The following is an 18,490-nucleotide window of genomic DNA, read 5'->3' as shown; positions in this document are numbered from 1 at the left end:
CCTGGGCGCCGGCGCGCGCCGCAGCGCCCCCTGCCGACGCCCTGCCAACTCGGAGGGGCGAGTGGGTGGAGACAGGCGGGGAGACCACGCCCCGCCCCGCCCCGCCCCTTTCCCCCGAGAGGCAGAGCCGCGGGAACTGCTCCCAAGGTGCAGGTTCAGGTTCTCGCGGTCGCAGGTGCGGGTTCGGGTTTCTCCGTTTCTTTTCTGCTATTGGACTAAACCTGAAGACTTCCCGGCTTCTAGTGTTTAAAAATTTTCAGAGAAATAGAACCTTGTTCTAAAAAATGCAAGTCACAAGCTCTTAAGAGTGGCAGATACCAAAGCACACCGTTTACCTTTATGCCTTTTAATTGTACTCGTTGTCAGAAAACTTGAGGTTTTCACCCTCTGTTCGCTTGCTTCCAAATCTGCTACTGTTAATTTCCAGTTGGAGCAAATTGTTTTGGGTGTTAAGCCAGTTTTTGTCCACCAAGAGTTCAACTGTGTAGCTCACCCAAAAGAAATAGACTAGATTTTTAAAAAAATAGATGTTAGAATATCATGAGTAGTAAAGATATGTCATGTTTTTTTTAAAAAAAACACCTCTTTCATATCTACATATATGGAAAAATGTCAGGGGACCGCCCCCAGTGACCACACATACATGTTAAATTATACATACATGCCATATATTATTTATAAGTCATGTGTATGTGCTACTCTGCTAATACACTTTGTATATAATAAAGCAAATACAAGAGTTTTAAAAGGGTGAGATAATGAATATAATCAGAGGGTCTAATATTTTTTTCCCATGCCCCAGCAGATGGGCTTTTCACCGACTGTAGTACACAACCCCACTCAGGAGACCCGGGCATCTCCACAGTTTTGTGTTGGTTTTAAACATCTGGAGAGCTACGACAGCGAAGGTACAGACACAGGGTGCCCGTGATAATAGCCTCAGCATAGGGGTTCACCGTGTTTCACACAGAGAAGAAAGCTGACGCTAGAGGGCGGAGTGACTTCTCCAAGGTCACTCAGCCAGCAGGTAGCATGAGGATGGGAACTGGGGCCCCACTAGGAGATGGACGGCTATTAGTTTTGTCATTCCCCATCCCACAGGGTTAGGAAAGGGGAAGGTGGGGAACAGGTCACAGGAAGGAGAGTGGGGCCAGAGGCAGGAGTCGGGTTCAAATCCAAATACTCAGGGTGCCCTTTAAGTCTTCTTCCAGCGGCTCCAGGGGTGCTGAGCCAGAGAAGCGCCTGAACCGGCTCTCCACTTGGACAGTCTAAGCAATGCAGCCACCAGCCGAGGGCTTTACTACTGGTGGCCACACAGTGGCAGTCTCTGCCTGCTCCTGGCCACTTGGCGGGGGCTTGCTGAAGGAGATGGGGAGTAGCAGGTACCTGCGGCCCTCCTCAGCACCTTCAGACCTGAGGCTGGGACCAGATGCTGCTGAGTCATCATGGGACCCCCACTGAAGGCCTCCCAGGCCTCAATTTCCTCATCCAGAAAATGGGCAGGAGCCACCCTATGCTGGGAGACAAGCCCAGAGGAGTGAAAGGGCAGCTAAAGGACTGGGCCCTGCGCATCAGAAAGGCAGGGGCTGGTCACGCCCAGCAGCACCCGGAATTCTGCTGCAGCCAGGCCCACCATGACTTTGTTGGCCTCTTGGTCATTTACCTGCTGACCCAAGAAGTAGCCAAGTTAGGCAGGTGAGCCAGAGAGCCCAGCGTGTGGGCCTGCCAGGGGGAGGCTGCAGCCTGGGAGGGTGGCAGAATTGGGTGTGGAAGTGGTGAGCCGGCACCACACTCTGCAGAGAAGGAGACAAGACAGGCTGGTGGGTGAGGGTGTGAGGAAGGTGGGGGGGGTGCCCACTTGGATGGAGGAGTACAGTGAGGAGGAGCAGGGCTCCCGGGATGTGCTAGCCAAGGTTTAACAGCAGGCTCCTGGGAGAGGAGCTAACCCTGGTTCGCAGCATGTGCCAATGGCTGTGGTGGTCACACGGCTCCTGTGGGCGGTTTCAAGTGACTGACGTGCTGTAGCTGACCCATATGAAGAAACTGCTGCAATAAGGAGGTGTTGGCTGGTGTGGCTCAGCGGATTGAGCGTGGACCTGTGAACCAAAGGGTCGCTGGTTTGATTCCCAGTCAGGGCACATGCCTGGGTTTCGGGGCCAGGTCCCCATTTGGGAATGCAGGAGAGGCAACCACACATTGATGTTTCTCTCTCTCTTTCTCTTTCCCTTCATCTCTCTCTAAACAAGAATAAATAAAATTAAAAAACAAAAAACAAAGAAGGTGCATACCTTCTTTGGGTGTCACACTGGACCCCAGAGTACATGGGGTGTCTGTACCTTGAAGTGTCCACCCCATAGGCCATTCGACAAAGTGCCCTCTGGGGCAGAGCCAGCGTGCGTTGAGGCCCCCGATGCCCACTCCTGTCCACAGCCTCCTGCCCCTCTAGTACAGATCCTTAGGATTTTGGGGAGTAGCCACCCATGACTCCAGGGCTGCTGGCACTCCCCCAAACCCCACCATGTCCCCCTCTGTCACTTTCTGGGTCTTTGGCAAGGAAGGAGGCCAGGCTGGGTTCCAGGGAAGGCCAGGCTGTGAGAGGACAAACTGCAGGTGGGGGCCCTGGCCGTCCAAAGTCTGGGGAAGCCCAGCTGCATGTGAGAGCCCTACTCGAAAGGGTGGGAGGGGGGTCAGGAGTCCTGGGTGCCAGCCAACTCATGAACCTGCTGTCACTTGGAGCCCATCGAGCTGTCCCTGGGGCCCAGTTTCCCAGATCACTCACACACACACACACACAGACACTCAAGACACACGCCCTCAACAGTGGCAAGCTCTCAGCCCAGAGGGTACTGAGCTCCGGCCTCGCAGGGGATAGTTCTGTCCTCACAGAAGATGAGGGCTCCCAGGGCCAGGCCTCTGAGGACAAAGTCCCGCTCTGCAGTAGCTGCCTCGGCAGATCCCCTGTCAATTAACGTGGCAGCTCAGTGTCCAGGGGCAAGTGGTGCTTGAGAGGCATAATGCGTCCCCGTCAGAAATGAGCGATGGGATTCGCCGTGGGGCCGCGGTCATGCCTCCCGCTCTGCCCCCTCGCCCGAGAGGCCTGCTTTGTCATCGGGTCCCCGCGCTTGCAGGCGGCAGTGCCCGGCCACCCCTGGCCAGCAGGTGGCCACGGGGGACTCATTGGAGGCCCATTATCGGTGCTGGTTGTGAGGGATGATGCGGGGCAGGCCCAGCTGCACACACATTAGACCCTTTGTCTCTGGGCCGCTGGGGAAGATGAATGAGGGCCGTGGCCAGGCCCCTGCTGCCTGGGGGACATCCGGGCCGGGATGGACACAGGCTGGGTGTGGGCTGGAAACTGGACAGACCCAGATCAAACGGGCTTACCCAGAGACAGCCAGACGAGGAAGCGGGGCAGAGGAGCCCGGGGAAGCTGTGCGAGTCAGGCGGGTACTCTGCTGGCCCCGGGCCAGTGCTAGCCCCACGAGGGCTGGCGCCTGGTCTTACGGAGCTGGGGTTCCGCTGGCATTGTGTCCAGGCAGACGGAGTTCTGAGGGCCACCGGGGAAACCGAGGCCTGAGGAAGCCGGGATTTCCTCAGGAATCAGCCACTGGGTCTGGACAAGAGCAATGTGAGGAGCTCCCACAGACACCCCCCCCGCCCCCTTCGAAGTAGATCCAGCCACACAGTCCCTGGCGCGGGTTTGCCCACGGGACGGTCCCGGGTGGGAGGCAGGGAGAAGAGATCCAGGCGAACTACGCTGTGGAAAACCGCTGTGGAACCCAAAGCCACCTCTTCCCAGGAGCAGGCAGAACCCCGGCCTGGACCGCAGGGGCCTGGGCGGAGGAAACAGCTCGATGATGAATGGCCTCTTCCCCTCCCCTCCGGAGCCCGGACTCTGTGTCCAGGGGCCCTTCCTAAACTGCACACAAGGAATGTGGCCTGAGCTGTGAGCCTGCGTCAAAGGGGAGGTCGGCCTCACGGGCAGTCGGCCTCGCTTTTCAAAGTGGGCCCAGCGGAGGGACAGCAGGACGGGGCCGTTTCCAGGTTAACCCTCCTGGCGTCTCTGTCTCTGAGGTGGGCAGGACGGCAGTTCCTGCCCTTTGTCTTACCTAGGCTCAGCCCCCATCAAGGGCGGATGGGGAGGAGGATGCTGAGGGTCCTGGAGACAGGCCACACGGGCCCCAAGGCAGTTTTGAAGTGACCTGGACCGGGAGAGAATTTCCCAAACTGGTGTTCCCTCTCCCACCTGACAGCCCTGCCCCCACCCCCCACACGGAGGGTGATGTCCCAGGACGGCTGTGTCTGCTGCCTGGGTGATGGATGTGTGAGGGCAGGGGTGGGGGGGATGGATGGGTCCTTGTTAATGAGTCGGGGAGTCCCACTCCCCACCCCTCCCCCTGAGGGCCCGTGGGGCAGAGGCTCCAATGGCCGTGGGGCCTGCCATCCCACTGCAGTCCTTCATGGACGTGCCTCAGAATGACAGCAGCTGGGAACACCCCACCTCCCTGGGGAGACCCAGTCTCCCCGTCTTTGGGGCACCCACGCCAGGTAGCAACGGAGGTGTCACTGAAGGTGAGAGATCACCTGGGCCCCAAAGACTCTCCCGCTGGGTGCAGGCAGGGCCTCCTGGGACCCTGTTTTGGCTTCTCTCCACCACGGGGAAGGTGGGGTACAGAGGATCCTGCCTTCTCTGGGGGGGTCATCCCTGCTCCCCAGAACCCCTCTTCAAGGGGGGTTCAGGCCCTTTGTGAGGCCTTTTAACCAACTGTGGTCCAAGTTCCGTGTGAAATGAGGCCTCTGATCGCCACCCTGGGTCCTGTGGACGGGCAGGGGGCCTGTGTGCAGGCCCGGCCCTCCCCCCCCCCCAGGACGGTGCCCAGTCCCGCTGGGGCAGCTCTGTGGTGGGAGGGGCGACCCCCCAGGGGGTCAGCTGCCAGGAGCCGGCTGTGTGGAGGGAGGCTGGTGGGCAGAGCAGCCGCAGTGCTCAGCCGCGGTAACAATACGCCCGTGAATCATATTTACAAACACTCCAGCGAGCAGGAGACGGACGTTAATTAAATACTCACGTCCTGCGGGGCCTGCGGGGGCCTGGAGAGGGGGACGTGTCTGCAGCGCCGCCGGAATGCGGGCGTCTTATTAGGAAGATTAATTTTCGAGTTATCAGCGCTAATGCAATCACCATCAAAGGCCAAAAACCCTGCGCAGCGTCCGCACCCTGCGGAGCGGAGCAGCCTCGGAAACCGGAGGGGCCCGCAGCTCGCCTGGAGGGAGAAGCGGGCAGCGGCGCCCCAGCCCTCACCCTGCAAGGCCCCTCAGGTGCGGCTCCCCAGGCTCCCCCAGCTGCCTGGCTGACCGAGAAGGGACTGGCCTCCCCCCCGGACATCTGGGAGGCAGAGCAGCTGTCCTGCCCACCGCCCCCAGGAGGAGCCCCGGGGGCTCGCACAGACCCCATGCCCCACATCCGTCAACCTCTCCACCTCGATTAGGGAAGGCTGCAGGGCGCTGGGGCTGCTGGGGCTGCAGAAGCGGAGGTGGGCGTCGCTCTTGTCCCAAAGATCATTAATCCGGCAGCGGCGCCTGAGCCCCGTGACCGGCAGCCATTGTCCTGGCCCACACGCGCCGCGCAAGAGACGCAGCGGTGATTGATCAGGCCCCGATGGTGTCCCTTTCTTTATGGACTTTCAAAGGCACCATTTGGCATCCTGAGCTGGCGATCGATGAGAGGCAGCTGACCCCCCTGTGGCACCTCCGGGCAGCAGGTGGACGGGCCCACGTGGGGGACGGCGGAGGGCCTGTCACGTGCTCCTCCGCGCCGGGAGCAGGGTGGGCCTCCGGCGCGCAGGGCTGCCCGCCATCATTTACCGTCTCCTCCGGCACTGCAAGGGACGCAGGAACGGCTGCCGAGTTTCCTGATAAATTATAGCCGCTCCTTCCCCGGCCCTGAGCCCACAGGATCCCAGCTCTCGTGTAAATCAGACTAATGAAAGCTCAGGTTGTCATTTTCAAGAGCAGGCAGTCACTCAGTACACCTTCGTGGGGTGTCCGCTAGGTGCCCGGGCCTGCGTGGACCATGGGGGATATGCACACAAACGGGTGTGGGTGTGGGGCTGGGGGGTGAGGGACCCAGGGCAGGGGCCAGGGCAGCCAGCTGCCACCAGGCAGCCTGGGGAACCAGCTCCACCACCTCCCGGCTTTGTGGCCTTGGGCTGGTGCCTCAGCCTCTCTGAGCTCTGGTCCCCTTTCACAGGATGGTGGTAGAAACCATCAACGACAGTGTGCCAGGCCTAGCCGGGTGCCTGACACGGGGTTGTGGGGGCACAGTGAACCGTGAGGGCTCCCTCTGTCTCCTCTGCTCCTGCACTGAGACCCACAGGGCCGGGGGAAGGTGGGAGGCCAAGGGGGAAATGCTCACCCAACCTGGGGACACAGGGAGGATTCACAGAACAGGGGATGGGCAGGCAGGACGTCCAGGACCAGGGTTGGCGGAGGAGGGAGGGTGCTGAGAGGGAAGAAGAGCAGGCGGAGACCCAGATGGGGGCGCGAAGTGTGAGGCACAGAGGTCGGGGTCACAGGGGAGGCTGCACTGACGGGGAGGGTGAATGAATGGGGACAGTGTGCTGTGATGGTTCTGGAACTGCCGGCTGGAGGCTGGAGGCTAGAGGGGCCGGCTGGACTAAGCCCCTGGGCTGGGCAGTGGGGCGGAGAGGGGAAGGAAGCGGAGCTGGAGAAGGGGCTCGTGTGACCGGACGGGGCCACCGGGGAGCACATGCTTGCTGTGGGCAGGGAGGGTCACACGCACACGGAGACAACCACATGGAGAACATCCCCAAGCGTGCGGACGCTCGGAGATGGAGACACACACACAGACGGACCCCCCTGAGCGCAGTCAGGCACACGGACACACAGCCCCCGTGGCAGATGCAGGAGAAAAGAGAGGACCTGTCTCCACAGGGCCCAGCCACAAAGCACGTCTCTCAGAGCTCACGCAACACTGGACACGGTGACTGACTCGTCCCAGTAGGCGGGGATGGTCCCATTTCACCATGCAGAGCCCCACGTCCCAGAAGCCCCTGGGCCCCGGGAAACCAGGACGTTGGAGAGCTGCGCCCAGCACCCAGAGACGCGAACCTGCTGCACCCGGTTCTCGGTCCCGGCTGTTAGCAGGGTTGTCCCCGTTAGAGCTCAGGGAGTCAGACGTTCCAGGATCCCCGGGGCTGGCAGGCAGGGCACGAGGGTCCCCCTGCTCCACGGTGCGGTCTGAGGCCAGGAGCCCCCCCATCCCGGGCCTCTAGGTGCCCATCTGTGCCATAAACCGCAGAGGGGGAGGGCAACCCACCGGGTTCACCCCCAACTGTGTCTTAAAGCAGCTGAGGGAGCTGCGTCTTCATCTGTGTGCGGGTCAGTCCCTGGGCCTGGTGATGGACGGATGCTGGACAGATGCTGGACGGATGCCCGCACGCACGGATGAACGTGCATGGAGCACCTAGGACAGGGCCCGGTGCTGTCAGACCTCAGTAAATGCCCACGGCTGGCATTTATTCTCCCGCGGGCTGCACGGTCCCAGCTCCCCAGCCCCTGCACCTTCCACTCCATTAACCTAGAAGAAGCCCCCTCCCCGGCACAGGCAGGTGCGGCCCCGCCCCCAGTCTTCCCCAGGAATCTGGCTCTTCTTTGTTTTCTTCTGCTGACTCCCCAATTGTCCCCGCGCCCCAGGCCCCACGGCTGCGTCCTGAATACCCCCACTGGGACCCTCTTCAGAGCCCCCAGCTTTGGGACTGAACTCTGACCTCCATTCTTCCAGCCTGAACGCGGCCTGCCCGAGGGCACGGGGCCAGGCCGGCAGGCCCCGGGAGGCTGAGGCCCTGGCGCCCCTCCAAGCAGAAGAAGCCGACCTCAGCAGAAACGTCCCCGACAGGGACAACAGGGAGGCAGGTCAGCGGCCTGGGGGGAGCTGGCAGCGTGGGGTCTGCGGAGTCAGGAGTCAGGCGGAGGGGCCAGCAGAGAACAAAGGGGCCTCAGAGAGGGGGCCCCGGGCCCAGCTCCCGCCTCCGAAATCCGGACCAGAGGGGACACACCAGGAGTGGGCTGTGACTGCAGACAGCTGATGGCGCCCACTCTGGCCTGGACTCGGGGTGCCGTGCTCCGACGGCGAGGCCGCCTGACCCAGGGGAGCCCCTTTTACGGGCAGCTCCTTGCAGATGGCCCCAGAGCAGCCGTCAGGAGCGCCAGGCTCCCGGCTTGGGACTGCCGGCGTGTCCCCTTTCTCCGCCTGCTGAGGCCCTTGCCACCCTTCAGAGCCCTGCTTGGGCTTCGTGTCACCCTCCCTGGGAAAGTCCGACACCCCCAGAAGTTAGAGGCCCCTCCACACGGTCCCAAATTTGGTCTGGGTGCAGTGATCTTCCCCCGCCTGTCCCTCCGCCCATGAACCCCATGCTGGGCTCAGAGTGTTCTTTCCAAACACACTGAGCGAGTCCGTGAATCTATTTATTCACGGAGCTGATCTTCCAAGAGTCTCTTTGCTCCAGAGGTTCAGAGATCAGTGTTCCGGCCAAAACCCCAAGGGGATCCCGACCGCAGGCACGTGTGTGAGTGAGCGTGCCACACACACCCAGGGCGCCCTGGGAACAGGCAAGAAGCCGCAGACGGAGGCTTGAGTGGCTGTGGGCGGCCCGCTCAGCCAGGAAGCAGCCTTTGCCTGCCCACCGGCACAGTGTCCTCGGACCGAGGCATACAGGGCCAAGGCCTGACTGCCAATCTTGGCCACCCCCAGGTGGGGCTCTGCCACCTCCCACGTGTCACCAATTCCACTTGAAACTCCCAGCCCTGTCCCCGGGCCTCACGCTGCCCCGCCAGACCTCCCCCCTGCAGCCTGAGGTACCCCTAAATTCCAATGCTGTGCTCCATGTTACCCACACCGCCACCCCACACCCGGCCCTTTCTCCACCGCCTGGAGCTGCCACAAGGGCACGTGGACCCCCCTCCTCTTGGAGGCCCTCCGGGATGCTCCCTCCTCGCCTCACTGAATTTCACGCTCTGAGTGGCTCCATCTGTGCGTCCCCAGGAATCTTAAAGCCACTACACCCGAGGCGGACTCAGAGGACTTCTCACGGGGTTGACCCGCCCCCTGGGCTGGCGGTCCCAGCTTTTCCATGCCCCATCTCAGCTAGAATCCAGACGCACACACACGTCCTTGTCCTTCCCCTCCGACACCCAATCTGACGGACGTTATCGTCCAAACTCGGGTCGGGCGTGATCCTCCTCGGCCCGAGTGCTCTCTGCCTCTTGCCGGGACCCTGCAGCGGACCCTTCGTGGGTCTCCGGGCTTCAGCTCTCATGCCCTTCAATTCACCCTCCAAACTGACGCCAGAGGAGGAGTCTGGTTAACGCGCAATCCCACCAAGTCACCGTTCTCCTTAAAAATCTTCCGCGCTCCACAGCCCTCCAGGGGGCAGAGTGCGGTGGGTTCTGCAGGCCGCCCCACAGATACTCTCAGGAAATGACGCACACCGCTCGCCCCTCCGTTGGGTTCACGACGCACGTTGGCTTCCTCGGTATCCTGAACACCTTCCTGCCGCCCCGGACACACACGCCCTTCAACCTCACAAGACATCCAGGCCTCAAGCTCTTTCCTTTTCTCCCCGCAGGCAAAGCCAGAAACCTGGAGTCATTTGGCCTCCTGCTCCCACACCCCACTGCCCTGCGGGCACAGCGGGTCCCAAAGGATTGCAGGGCCAACGCGGCTGTACAAGAACAGTCACCTGCAGGCTTGGGACACACAGCTTCCTGGGCCCCACCCCTGACTTACTGCACCCACATCTCCAGGCCGGGGCCGGGGGTCTGACTATCAACAGAGCTTGCCCGGGCTGCTCTGATGCGCGCCCCAAATCCCGACTGGCGCGGAGGGGAACCGCCGCTCTTCTTCTAACCCCTCCCGGTCCCCTTCACGTCTCCACTGCCCACAGCACCACCCTTCCCTGCACAGGGCTACAGACCCCTTCCAGTGCTCCTGGAGATGTCCGACCCTCCCATCCACTCTCCACGCTGAAGCAGCGGCAATTTTACAAAAATACAACAGGCCCAGGGCTTACCTCTGCTCCTTCTAGGTGGCTTTGTGGCCCTGTGCGCTTAGTGGATGTCTTCTGCTCGCTCTTGCCTCACCCTCTTCAGACCACGCTCAGCAGCGTAGCTGAGGCACGGGGACCCAGGAACACACAGCTCTGTCTTGGCACAAATCGTTCTTCCCCCTGCCCTGAGGATGCAAGGCCCCGGCGGGGGTTGGGGGTGGGTTCGCAGGATCTCGCGGGATGCTGGATTCCAGCAGCTACGTCCAGGAGCGTGCTGGGGGGTTAGGCTTTCCCGCTTCTCGCTCTGATTGGTCCTGCGCCGGATGCGTAAGGGATGCGGAAAGGGGTCCCTGACTGGGAGCACAAGGGGAATGGCTGGGCGCACCCAGAGGCGTCACTGGTTGTGGGAGAAAGCGGCTGCCGTCTCCGGGTGACCCCTCTACTTTATATTATGGATATTCTCAAACACACACAAAAGTGGAGAGAAGGGTGCAATGCTTCCCCAAGACCACATGGCCCACCTTCCACACTTGTCCCCTTGTGATGAACATTTTGGTTCATCTAACCCTCTCCCAGCACCCACTTTAAGAAGGGTGGCCTGCGGTTGGCAGAAGCGCCTCCACGTCCAGCTGGAGGACAGCGGGTGGCAGGCCTGCACCCTGGAGACCAGAACGCCCAGGGCGCCGAAGGGGCATCGGATCTGGGGGCTGGGCTCCGGGCCGCCAGGGGCCGCGGGGGCGGGGCCGAGGGCGGGGCCGAGGCGGGCGGGGTGAGGGGCGCTCTGCGTAGACTCGGGGCGCGCGCTGGGCGCAGAGCGCAGTCTCGGCTGTGCAGCTCCGAGTGCGCCCGCCGCCGCCGCCGCCACCACCACCCCCGCCTCCGCTGCCGCCGCCGCCGCCACCATGCCCAACTTCGCCGGCACCTGGAAGATGCGCAGCAGCGAGAACTTCGATGAGCTCCTCAAGGCCCTGGGTAAGCGGGCTCGGATGCAACCCTTGGAGGTGCTGCGGGACCTGCAGGGGGGTGGGTTTCAGGGACCGACCTCAGGCAGCAGAAAGTTCCCGGGGAGATATATCCGCGGTGCTCGCCGTGTATGAGCGGGAGTGGGCCCGCGGGTCCAGCGCGCGTTGGCTGGGTGCTGGGCGCCTTCCCCGACGGCTCTGCCTTTATCTCGTGCTCGATAATTGTGAGGAGAGATTTATTCTCGGAGTCCAAGGAGGGTCAGGGACTTTAAATTTGGGGATTCAGTTTGAAGCCGGGCCTTCCCAGGGAAAGCCACTTACCCTTTCTGACTTTCTCACCCGGAAAATCGGGACGAGGCCAGGGGATAACGGCTCTGTTTTAAGGCTCCTACCTGCCGTCAGAGGGTGTGGAAGGTGCCCCCAGTCCAGGGACCCGAGCCCGCGGCTTGCGTGCTTCCCGGCAGGTGTGAACGCCATGCTGCGGAAGGTGGCCGTGGCGGCGGCGTCCAAGCCGCACGTGGAGATCCGCCAGGACGGGGACCAGTTCTACATCAAGACATCCACCACCGTGCGCACCACCGAGATCAACTTCAAGGTCGGAGAAGGCTTTGAGGAGGAGACCGTGGATGGACGCAAGTGCAGGGTGAGCTGCAGAGCCGGGCATCGCCTGGGATCCCCGCACCTTGCCCGTAGACCGCGCAGCCACGCACACCCGTTTCCACCCCGCCCCCCGGCCCTGCAGCCTGTGGCGCGCTTTTCCAGCAGGGCGTGAGCACCGCGGTTTTCAGACATCTGTGCAGCCGGGTGCTCCGGGCGGGAGAAAGCCCTAACCCTTCCCTTCCAGCCCCGTCCCTAAGCCGCCTCCCGCCGAGGTTTCTGCAGCGCTTGGCGGCGACCCCGGGTGCGGGCGGCTGGGGAGCGGGAGCGGCAGGGCCGCCACGTTTTCTGTCGCAGGTGGATCAGCACCTCTGCCGCCCGCCCTCCCTGGTTCCTTAGAGGAAAGGTGGAATCCTTCCAAAAGCAAGGCGGGTTCCTGCTGGGAATGGACTGAGCGCTCTGTCTCTCAGTCCTCAAGGGCAAGAGTTTTGTATTTCTCCGTGTATCTCCCTGATGAACCCCGGGCGGGGGGCGGGGAGCAAGGGGCTGGATTAGAGACGGGCAAGTTTGCGTTGGGTTGACCTCCGCCCGGAGTGGAGTGCACGGTCGGCTACTCCAGCATTTTGAGGACAGATGGAAAAATAATCGCTGCTGCCACCACTTACATAAAAAGCGACATGTCTTCCTTTCCCTGGTATTTAAAAAAAAAAGGACTAACAACATTCCAGAGAGTGAGGAGTTGTTTTCTCCTTTCCTGAGTGGTGTCTGTATGATGTCCAGGTGGGCTCCCTGGGCACGGGCTCCGGACAAGGACGCAGTGAGGCAGCCCCAGGGGCACACCCGCTCGCCCGGCAAAATTTGGCCCCGAGAGTCAGCCCGGCCTGAACATGATGTCCAGGCTTGGAGCTGGGGGGGCAGTATCTGAGCCCCTGTTTCCACACTGATCGTAAAAACAGGAGCAGCAGTGTTGCTAGAGGGGCAGCCTGGTGACAGGCAGAGCTGGAGCTGGGGCCAGGGATGCTGGCTACTGCCAGAGACCCTGATCCTGATAAGAATGCCAAGCCCCCCCCCACCACCCCGTGTGTCCCTCTCTGCTTTGGGTGGACACTGGGGAGGCGGCAGCAAGCTCCTCATGTTGCTTCCCTCCGCCATCAGCACGAGGACCCTTCAGAGGGTTGTTTGGTGTGGTTTTTACTTTTTTTTTTTTCCTAGAGGGACACCACCTAGAAAGAGGCAGCGTTTTTATTCTCAGGGCCAGAGACCCCCCCCCCCCCGCGGGTTTCTCGCAGCAGGCTGGCGTTACCCTCAAATCCACACAGGCACCAGAGCCCCCGATTTCCTTGCAGATGTGGTTACACACACACACACACACACACACATGCAGTGTCTTCGCCGTTGTAAAATTTTGTAGTTCTGACCTGAGAGTTCTTGCCTTTCAAGTCCAAATTGCTTGAAGGGTAGTCTATAAATGGGTCATTGCATGCTCTGAGTTTTATTCCCGGAGATGTAAAGGCCGCCTGGGCATTGCTGCCTCGCGTCCGTGCGATAGCAGGGGTGTGCGCGCCCCGAAGCTGGGCTCGGAGGCGCGGCAGGGGGTCCGAGCCCCGCCGGCGGGGACCCTGTGTTGCTTCTCTGCACCGCAGTTGTTCTCTGGCGCTCATTGTTGTCCGCACTCCGGCTGCCACGACCGTAATTCATGCCGCTAACGGTTTTCCTGCCCACAGAGTTTGGCCACTTGGGAGAATGAGAACAAGATCCACTGCACACAGACTCTCCTGGAGGGTGACGGCCCCAAAACCTACTGGACCCGCGAGCTGGCCAACGACGAGCTGATCCTGGTGAGGGCCGCTGACCCCCTGGTCCCCGGGCCGGGTGCCGCTGTGAGCGTGTCCTCTCTCGCCCACGGGGGGAGAGACTTTGTCGGCCCCAGGGGTAAAACGCTGGCAGAAAGCCCGAGGTGTCGGTTCGGGTCAGGAGACATCATTGTTCAGTGGGGCCCAGCAGGGGGCTAGACTGTGACCCCCCCCCCCCCAGGGACCCCTCCCTGCGGCGACTTGCTCTGAGCCAGCCTCCCCGCCCCAGTGCCTCCTGCAGCTGGGGGGCCCGTGAGGTCTCAGGGTTCACTTTTTTCCCCTTCTCGCTCCCCGACCCTCTGCCTGGGAAAGATTTCAGAAATTTCCTCACATCAGCTCTGGGAGCCTCAGAGAACATTTTCACCCCCCGCCCCCTCCCCACTCCCAGACTCACAAATTCCAATGGCCTTCGGAGCCCAGCTAAGTCCTGCAAACTTGGGAAGTGTCTGTGTGGGCCAGACATTTGGGGAGGGGGCCTGAAAACTGGGCTGGGTGGTCTCTACCCTGAAAGTATTCAGATTAAAACACTGTAAGCAGCCCTGGCCACACACAATTTACTCAAGGAGGCAAACTTAGAAACCCCCATAGTTTAACCACACGCCTCCACCCCCTTCCTTGTGGGGGTAGGGCAGAACACCCCATGTCACTCTCCCTCTGTGATCAGAACACACCCCACTTTCCTGGCAGCCACCTTCGGTCCACCAGACTAGAAAACGGAGGCCATTGTGGGTCACCAGGAGGCGACAGCCTCTGTCCTCCACAGGTGTGTTCATCCACACCTGCCCTCTAGGACCAGCGCCACCCTGAAACATGGGGAAGAACTCACTGCCCGACCTGGGTGGGCGTGGCCCTTCCCTTCGCAGGCTTCGAGGGGAGGGATTGGGCCAAAGTCTGGTTCCCGAAGTCCCTCTCCACCCCGGGGTTCCGTACTTATTCTGCCGAAAGTCCAAAACTGAGCTGTCTCTGTGACTGTAGCGCAAGCTGGCTGGTCTCTCCCCCTGTCCTGTGACGATCTCCCAGGCTTTCTCCTTCCTGGAGCAAGGGCTGGTTAGCCTGCAGCCTGGATAATGCTGTTTCCAGGGAGCAAATACCTGACGCGGTTGGGGGGGGGGGGGCAATTGGGGACAAGGACATTTAGGAGAAGAGGACACGCATGGGTTCACTGGTGCCAGAGTTTGCAAAGAGGGAGGCGGTTCTAGAATTTTCGAGGGTGGCTGAGGCTGAGTCGGCTCAGTTCGCTCTGCGAGCAGCTGACCCGATGAAGCTCTGTAGTAGCGCAGCAGCCAGAGCGCTCCGGCCGGTTCCGCCAGGGGGATCCGGCTGCCTCCGACCCCCTGCGACGGCGCCACCGCGCACGCGCAGCCTCCCGGGCTCAGCAGCCGCGCACACGCGCAGCAAAGGGAGCGTTAACTCCCGGAGTGTGGGGTATGAAACGCGGGCTTTTATTTCGAGGGTTATCCTCATTAACACATCCAAATGGAGGGAGACGCTGGCTTGAATAATCAGAGGCAAATTAATTCTAGCTACGTTGACATAAGCTGTCCCCCGGGGCCAGCAGCACATCGCTTCCCGGGCTCTTTTGAAAACTGAGTGTCAGCCCTCGGACCACTCGGGAACATTCTTTCGTTTTTTCTGGGAGCCTCTCGGCACAGTTTCCAGGCTGAGAAGGACATTTCAAATGTGACTGGAAACACAGCGCCTCCTCCTCGTGTTGTGGAGCCGTTTGTCGGCCGGAGTGAGGCGCCAGACCCAGCTTTTTCAGCGCAGGTAGAGTCCAGTCCCCGAACGCCGGCGTTCCCGTGACAATCCACTCGGAGAACTTGGGTTCTGAGAGGCGAACGTCGGTGGGAGCTCCCGCCCCTGCTCCCCTCCCCCACCCCCGCCCGACCCCGCACACAGAATGGCCCACTTGCCTGGCTAATGCAGAGAGGACAGAGCAGGACAGAAGGGTGTCCAGAGCAGGTGCCCCTGTGAGCAGGAGCTCCCTCCGGAGAAGGGAAGCGGTGATGAGGATTTGCTTCCTTAGTTACCACCGATGCTGACGAGTGTCTCCCTGAAACACGTGCATTGGCTGGACGTCCTGGCACGTGCTCTGTGACAGCATGTCATCGCCAGCCCAGGGACCCCAGCGGGGACCTGAGGGTCCAGGCAGATCCAGGGCTTCTAACCTCGCCGGAGCCTCAGACCCTCTGGCAGGAAATCATCCCTCGGCACACAGACACCCATGTCAGGGCCACAGCCTGGGGAAGCCTTGTTTTTTGGGGGGGCTTTGATGTTTAAAAAGCATCTTGGTTTCCCTGTCCCATCCCTGGGAGCAAGTGCCGGTGTGGGAGAGTCAGCTCAGCTGACTCACGGGCGAGTGACTTCAGGGGCGGGAAGAAAACCGTCCCCTGGGTGTGCCGTGGCTCGAGTCCTCCCTGCAGCAAGCCCACAGACAAAGAGCCATAGATCTGAGCAAGAAGGAGCCTTTGGGACCATCCCGTTCAATTCCACCCACAAATTCTCAGGAGCGGAGACGTGCCCAGCCATGGTTTAGGGCCGATGCTGCGCTGTTGCAGCTGAGACTGCTTTCGAGGGTGCAGGTGACTGAGTGTTAGGGCTGCAGCCTCTCAGGCTGTCGTCCTGGCGGGACAGCTGCTTCCCGGGAGGCACTTCTGTCCCCTCTCCCGCCCCTCCCATCTGCTGGTCAGTGCTGGACCCCGGGGCTCCGGCTGCCCATGGCCCCGGCTCTCTCTCGAAGTCACCTGAAAAGAGACAGAAAGCGCTCCAGGAATCCCCAACACGACTCTCTCCCTTTCAATTTAATTTCAAAACCAAAGCCCGGAAATGTGGATTGCTGATGTCAGCATTCACCGGTTCCAGGAGCAAAGGAAAACTGCATAGAACATAATTCTATACCCCCGGTTGCCTCTCTGCCAACGCAGAGCTCAAGGGAGGAAAAAAAGAAGGAAAAAAAAGCCCTTAGCACTTAGCGTGAGCACATGGCACAGGAAATTGAATGTCTGTTTCAAAGAGTTTTTAACGGGGCAGTAAGTAGCCTTATTAGCGATATGCTTTAAACATGTTCCTTCCCTTCTGCAGACGTTCGGCGCCGATGACGTGGTCTGCACGAGAATTTATGTCCGGGAGTGACGGCGGCCGTCTTGCTCCTGCTCCGGGGGTGCGGTGCATGTCCCCCCCCCCAGGAATGTCTTAGGTCTGAGGTGCCAGTGGACATCCCCGCCCCCGCTGTCGACATTAGGCGCCCCATTTCCCCTCGACTGTCTGGTAGAGCTGCCCCGAGGCCTCCGGGCCGTGTCCCTGGCCCCCTAGTTTGGCATCTGCACGGTTTCTTCATTAAACTGGTTGGACACATCTCAAGGCGTCTCTGTTGTTTGCACTGTCTCTCTGCTTGGACCCTGGGCTGTGCCTGCCCTGCCCCCCCCCTCGCTGGCCTGGGCTACGCCCGGAGCTTCCCAGGGGCTGCGGGCTGGGCTCCCTCCTCAGCACCCAAGGGTGTGTGGAGCTCACCGAGTGTGTGTTCTTTGCATTTGTTGGTGTGTTGGTGGTTCCCAGCAGGAAAGGGGGGCATGTTCAAAGGGTGAAGTGACGAGAGCTCAGAATAAAGGGACTGCTCACGTGGACAGGGCGAAGAGGACCCACAAGCATGGGGGGGGCAGGGACAAGCAGCAGCAGAGCCTCCACCCCGGCCTGAAGGCAGAGGGACAGAGGACCTCAGAGCTGTAGCCTGAGGCCACGGCTCCAGTGCAGGGTGGGTGGGGGCCTCTGGTTTTGCCTGGAAGCTGGGGGTTAAGGATCCCCCTATTGTGCCCACTGGTCAAACCCAGCTGGACTCCAGAGGGCAGGAGAGTGTGTGGGGGAGGGGTGGGGGGAGGGTGCTCTCCAGAGACTCCCTGCCGGGACATAGCCGTGCAGAGAGTGGATCTGAACATGCAAATGGATGAGCCACAGCTGCTAGCTTTTACTTTTGAAAAACAGGAGATCGCACATGAAAATCTGGGTTTTCTCTTTCTAGACAAATTGGGGGATCTGGCGTCCCCAGCTCTACATTCCCACAGGGACAGCTGGCCTGGCGGTGTCCCCCTTGTTTGTGGAGCCACACCCTCTGCCTTCCCAGGGGATGCTCTGCCGCACTCAGGTGCTACCTGGCTTCTTGGGCGTCTCTCCTGGCAGAACCTCCGAGCAGCGGCGCTCCGACATGGGCGAGGCCTGAAGAGGGGGATCCTCAAAGAGCTCACTGATGGGCAGACCCCTGAGGCCCCGGCACCGGACAGAAATGAGGGCAGGTTCACCGATGCCTCACACCTCCACAGCCAGGGCGCACGCAGCTCTGCTCACAGGGTGGTTGCGGGGGGCACCTGCTCAGACTGAGCAGGCTGCCGGTGCCCACACTCAGAGCTTCCGCTGCTCACACTGGAACTCCCGGGGGGCAGGTCTCCTGCCCCATCAGGATGCAGCTCACCCCCTGCAGCCTGCTCCTTGGGGCCTCTGTGGTGACTGCTCCCCAGAAAGCACCAAGGGCTCTGTCCACGGCCCCCCTTTCACAGCCTCACAGCCACGGGCCCTGACACTGGAGGGCAGGCCTGGGTTCTGGGTCAGAGTCCTCAGGACCTCCCACTGGGCCACCCTCTGTCCGGGGGCCCCAAGGCACCTCTGCTGGTGCCGAGAACCTCCCAGACGCCCTCACGAACGCAGCTCCAGTGCCTGGCTGCACCCCAGGGCCCCCAGGACCTGTGGGCACGGGCAGCATGCCATCCCGATCCTGGTTTTTCTCCTGTCTGGGGCTGATCACTCACCAGAAACAGCAAGTGCACACTCAGTGCCCCACAGACGACGTCTCCTGGGGCAGAGTGGGTGCCACAGGCCTTGCTGGGGGGCTTCTTGGAGGAAGGGGGCTGCGGTGGGCCTCTCAGGAGAGGAGGACCAGGATTGGTATCCAGAATTGGTGGCTCCCTCCTACTCACAACATCGGCTGCAGCCTGGTTCCCTCAAATCCTGTTTCTTCTTCATTTTC

At 61.2% G+C, this 18,490-nt stretch overlaps 1 protein-coding gene across 1 annotated transcript; it reads left to right on the top strand.

Annotated features, from left to right (window-relative positions):
- Positions 1-10,860: 10,860 nt before the first annotated feature.
- Positions 10,861-16,836, top strand: CRABP1 (cellular retinoic acid binding protein 1). The gene is made up of 4 exons (XM_028502335.2): positions 10,861-11,036; positions 11,491-11,669; positions 13,348-13,461; positions 16,558-16,836. The coding sequence occupies exons 1-4, from the start codon at positions 10,967-10,969 to the stop codon at positions 16,606-16,608; spliced, it is 414 nt and encodes a 137-aa protein (XP_028358136.1). The 5' UTR covers positions 10,861-10,966; the 3' UTR covers positions 16,609-16,836.
- Positions 16,837-18,490: the final 1,654 nt, after the last annotated feature.

This window comes from Phyllostomus discolor, chromosome 12 (assembly GCF_004126475.2).
Source record: "Phyllostomus discolor isolate MPI-MPIP mPhyDis1 chromosome 12, mPhyDis1.pri.v3, whole genome shotgun sequence".
Taxonomy (NCBI): Eukaryota; Metazoa; Chordata; class Mammalia; order Chiroptera; family Phyllostomidae; genus Phyllostomus; species Phyllostomus discolor.
This window is presented reverse-complemented; position numbering and strand designations above follow the sequence as displayed.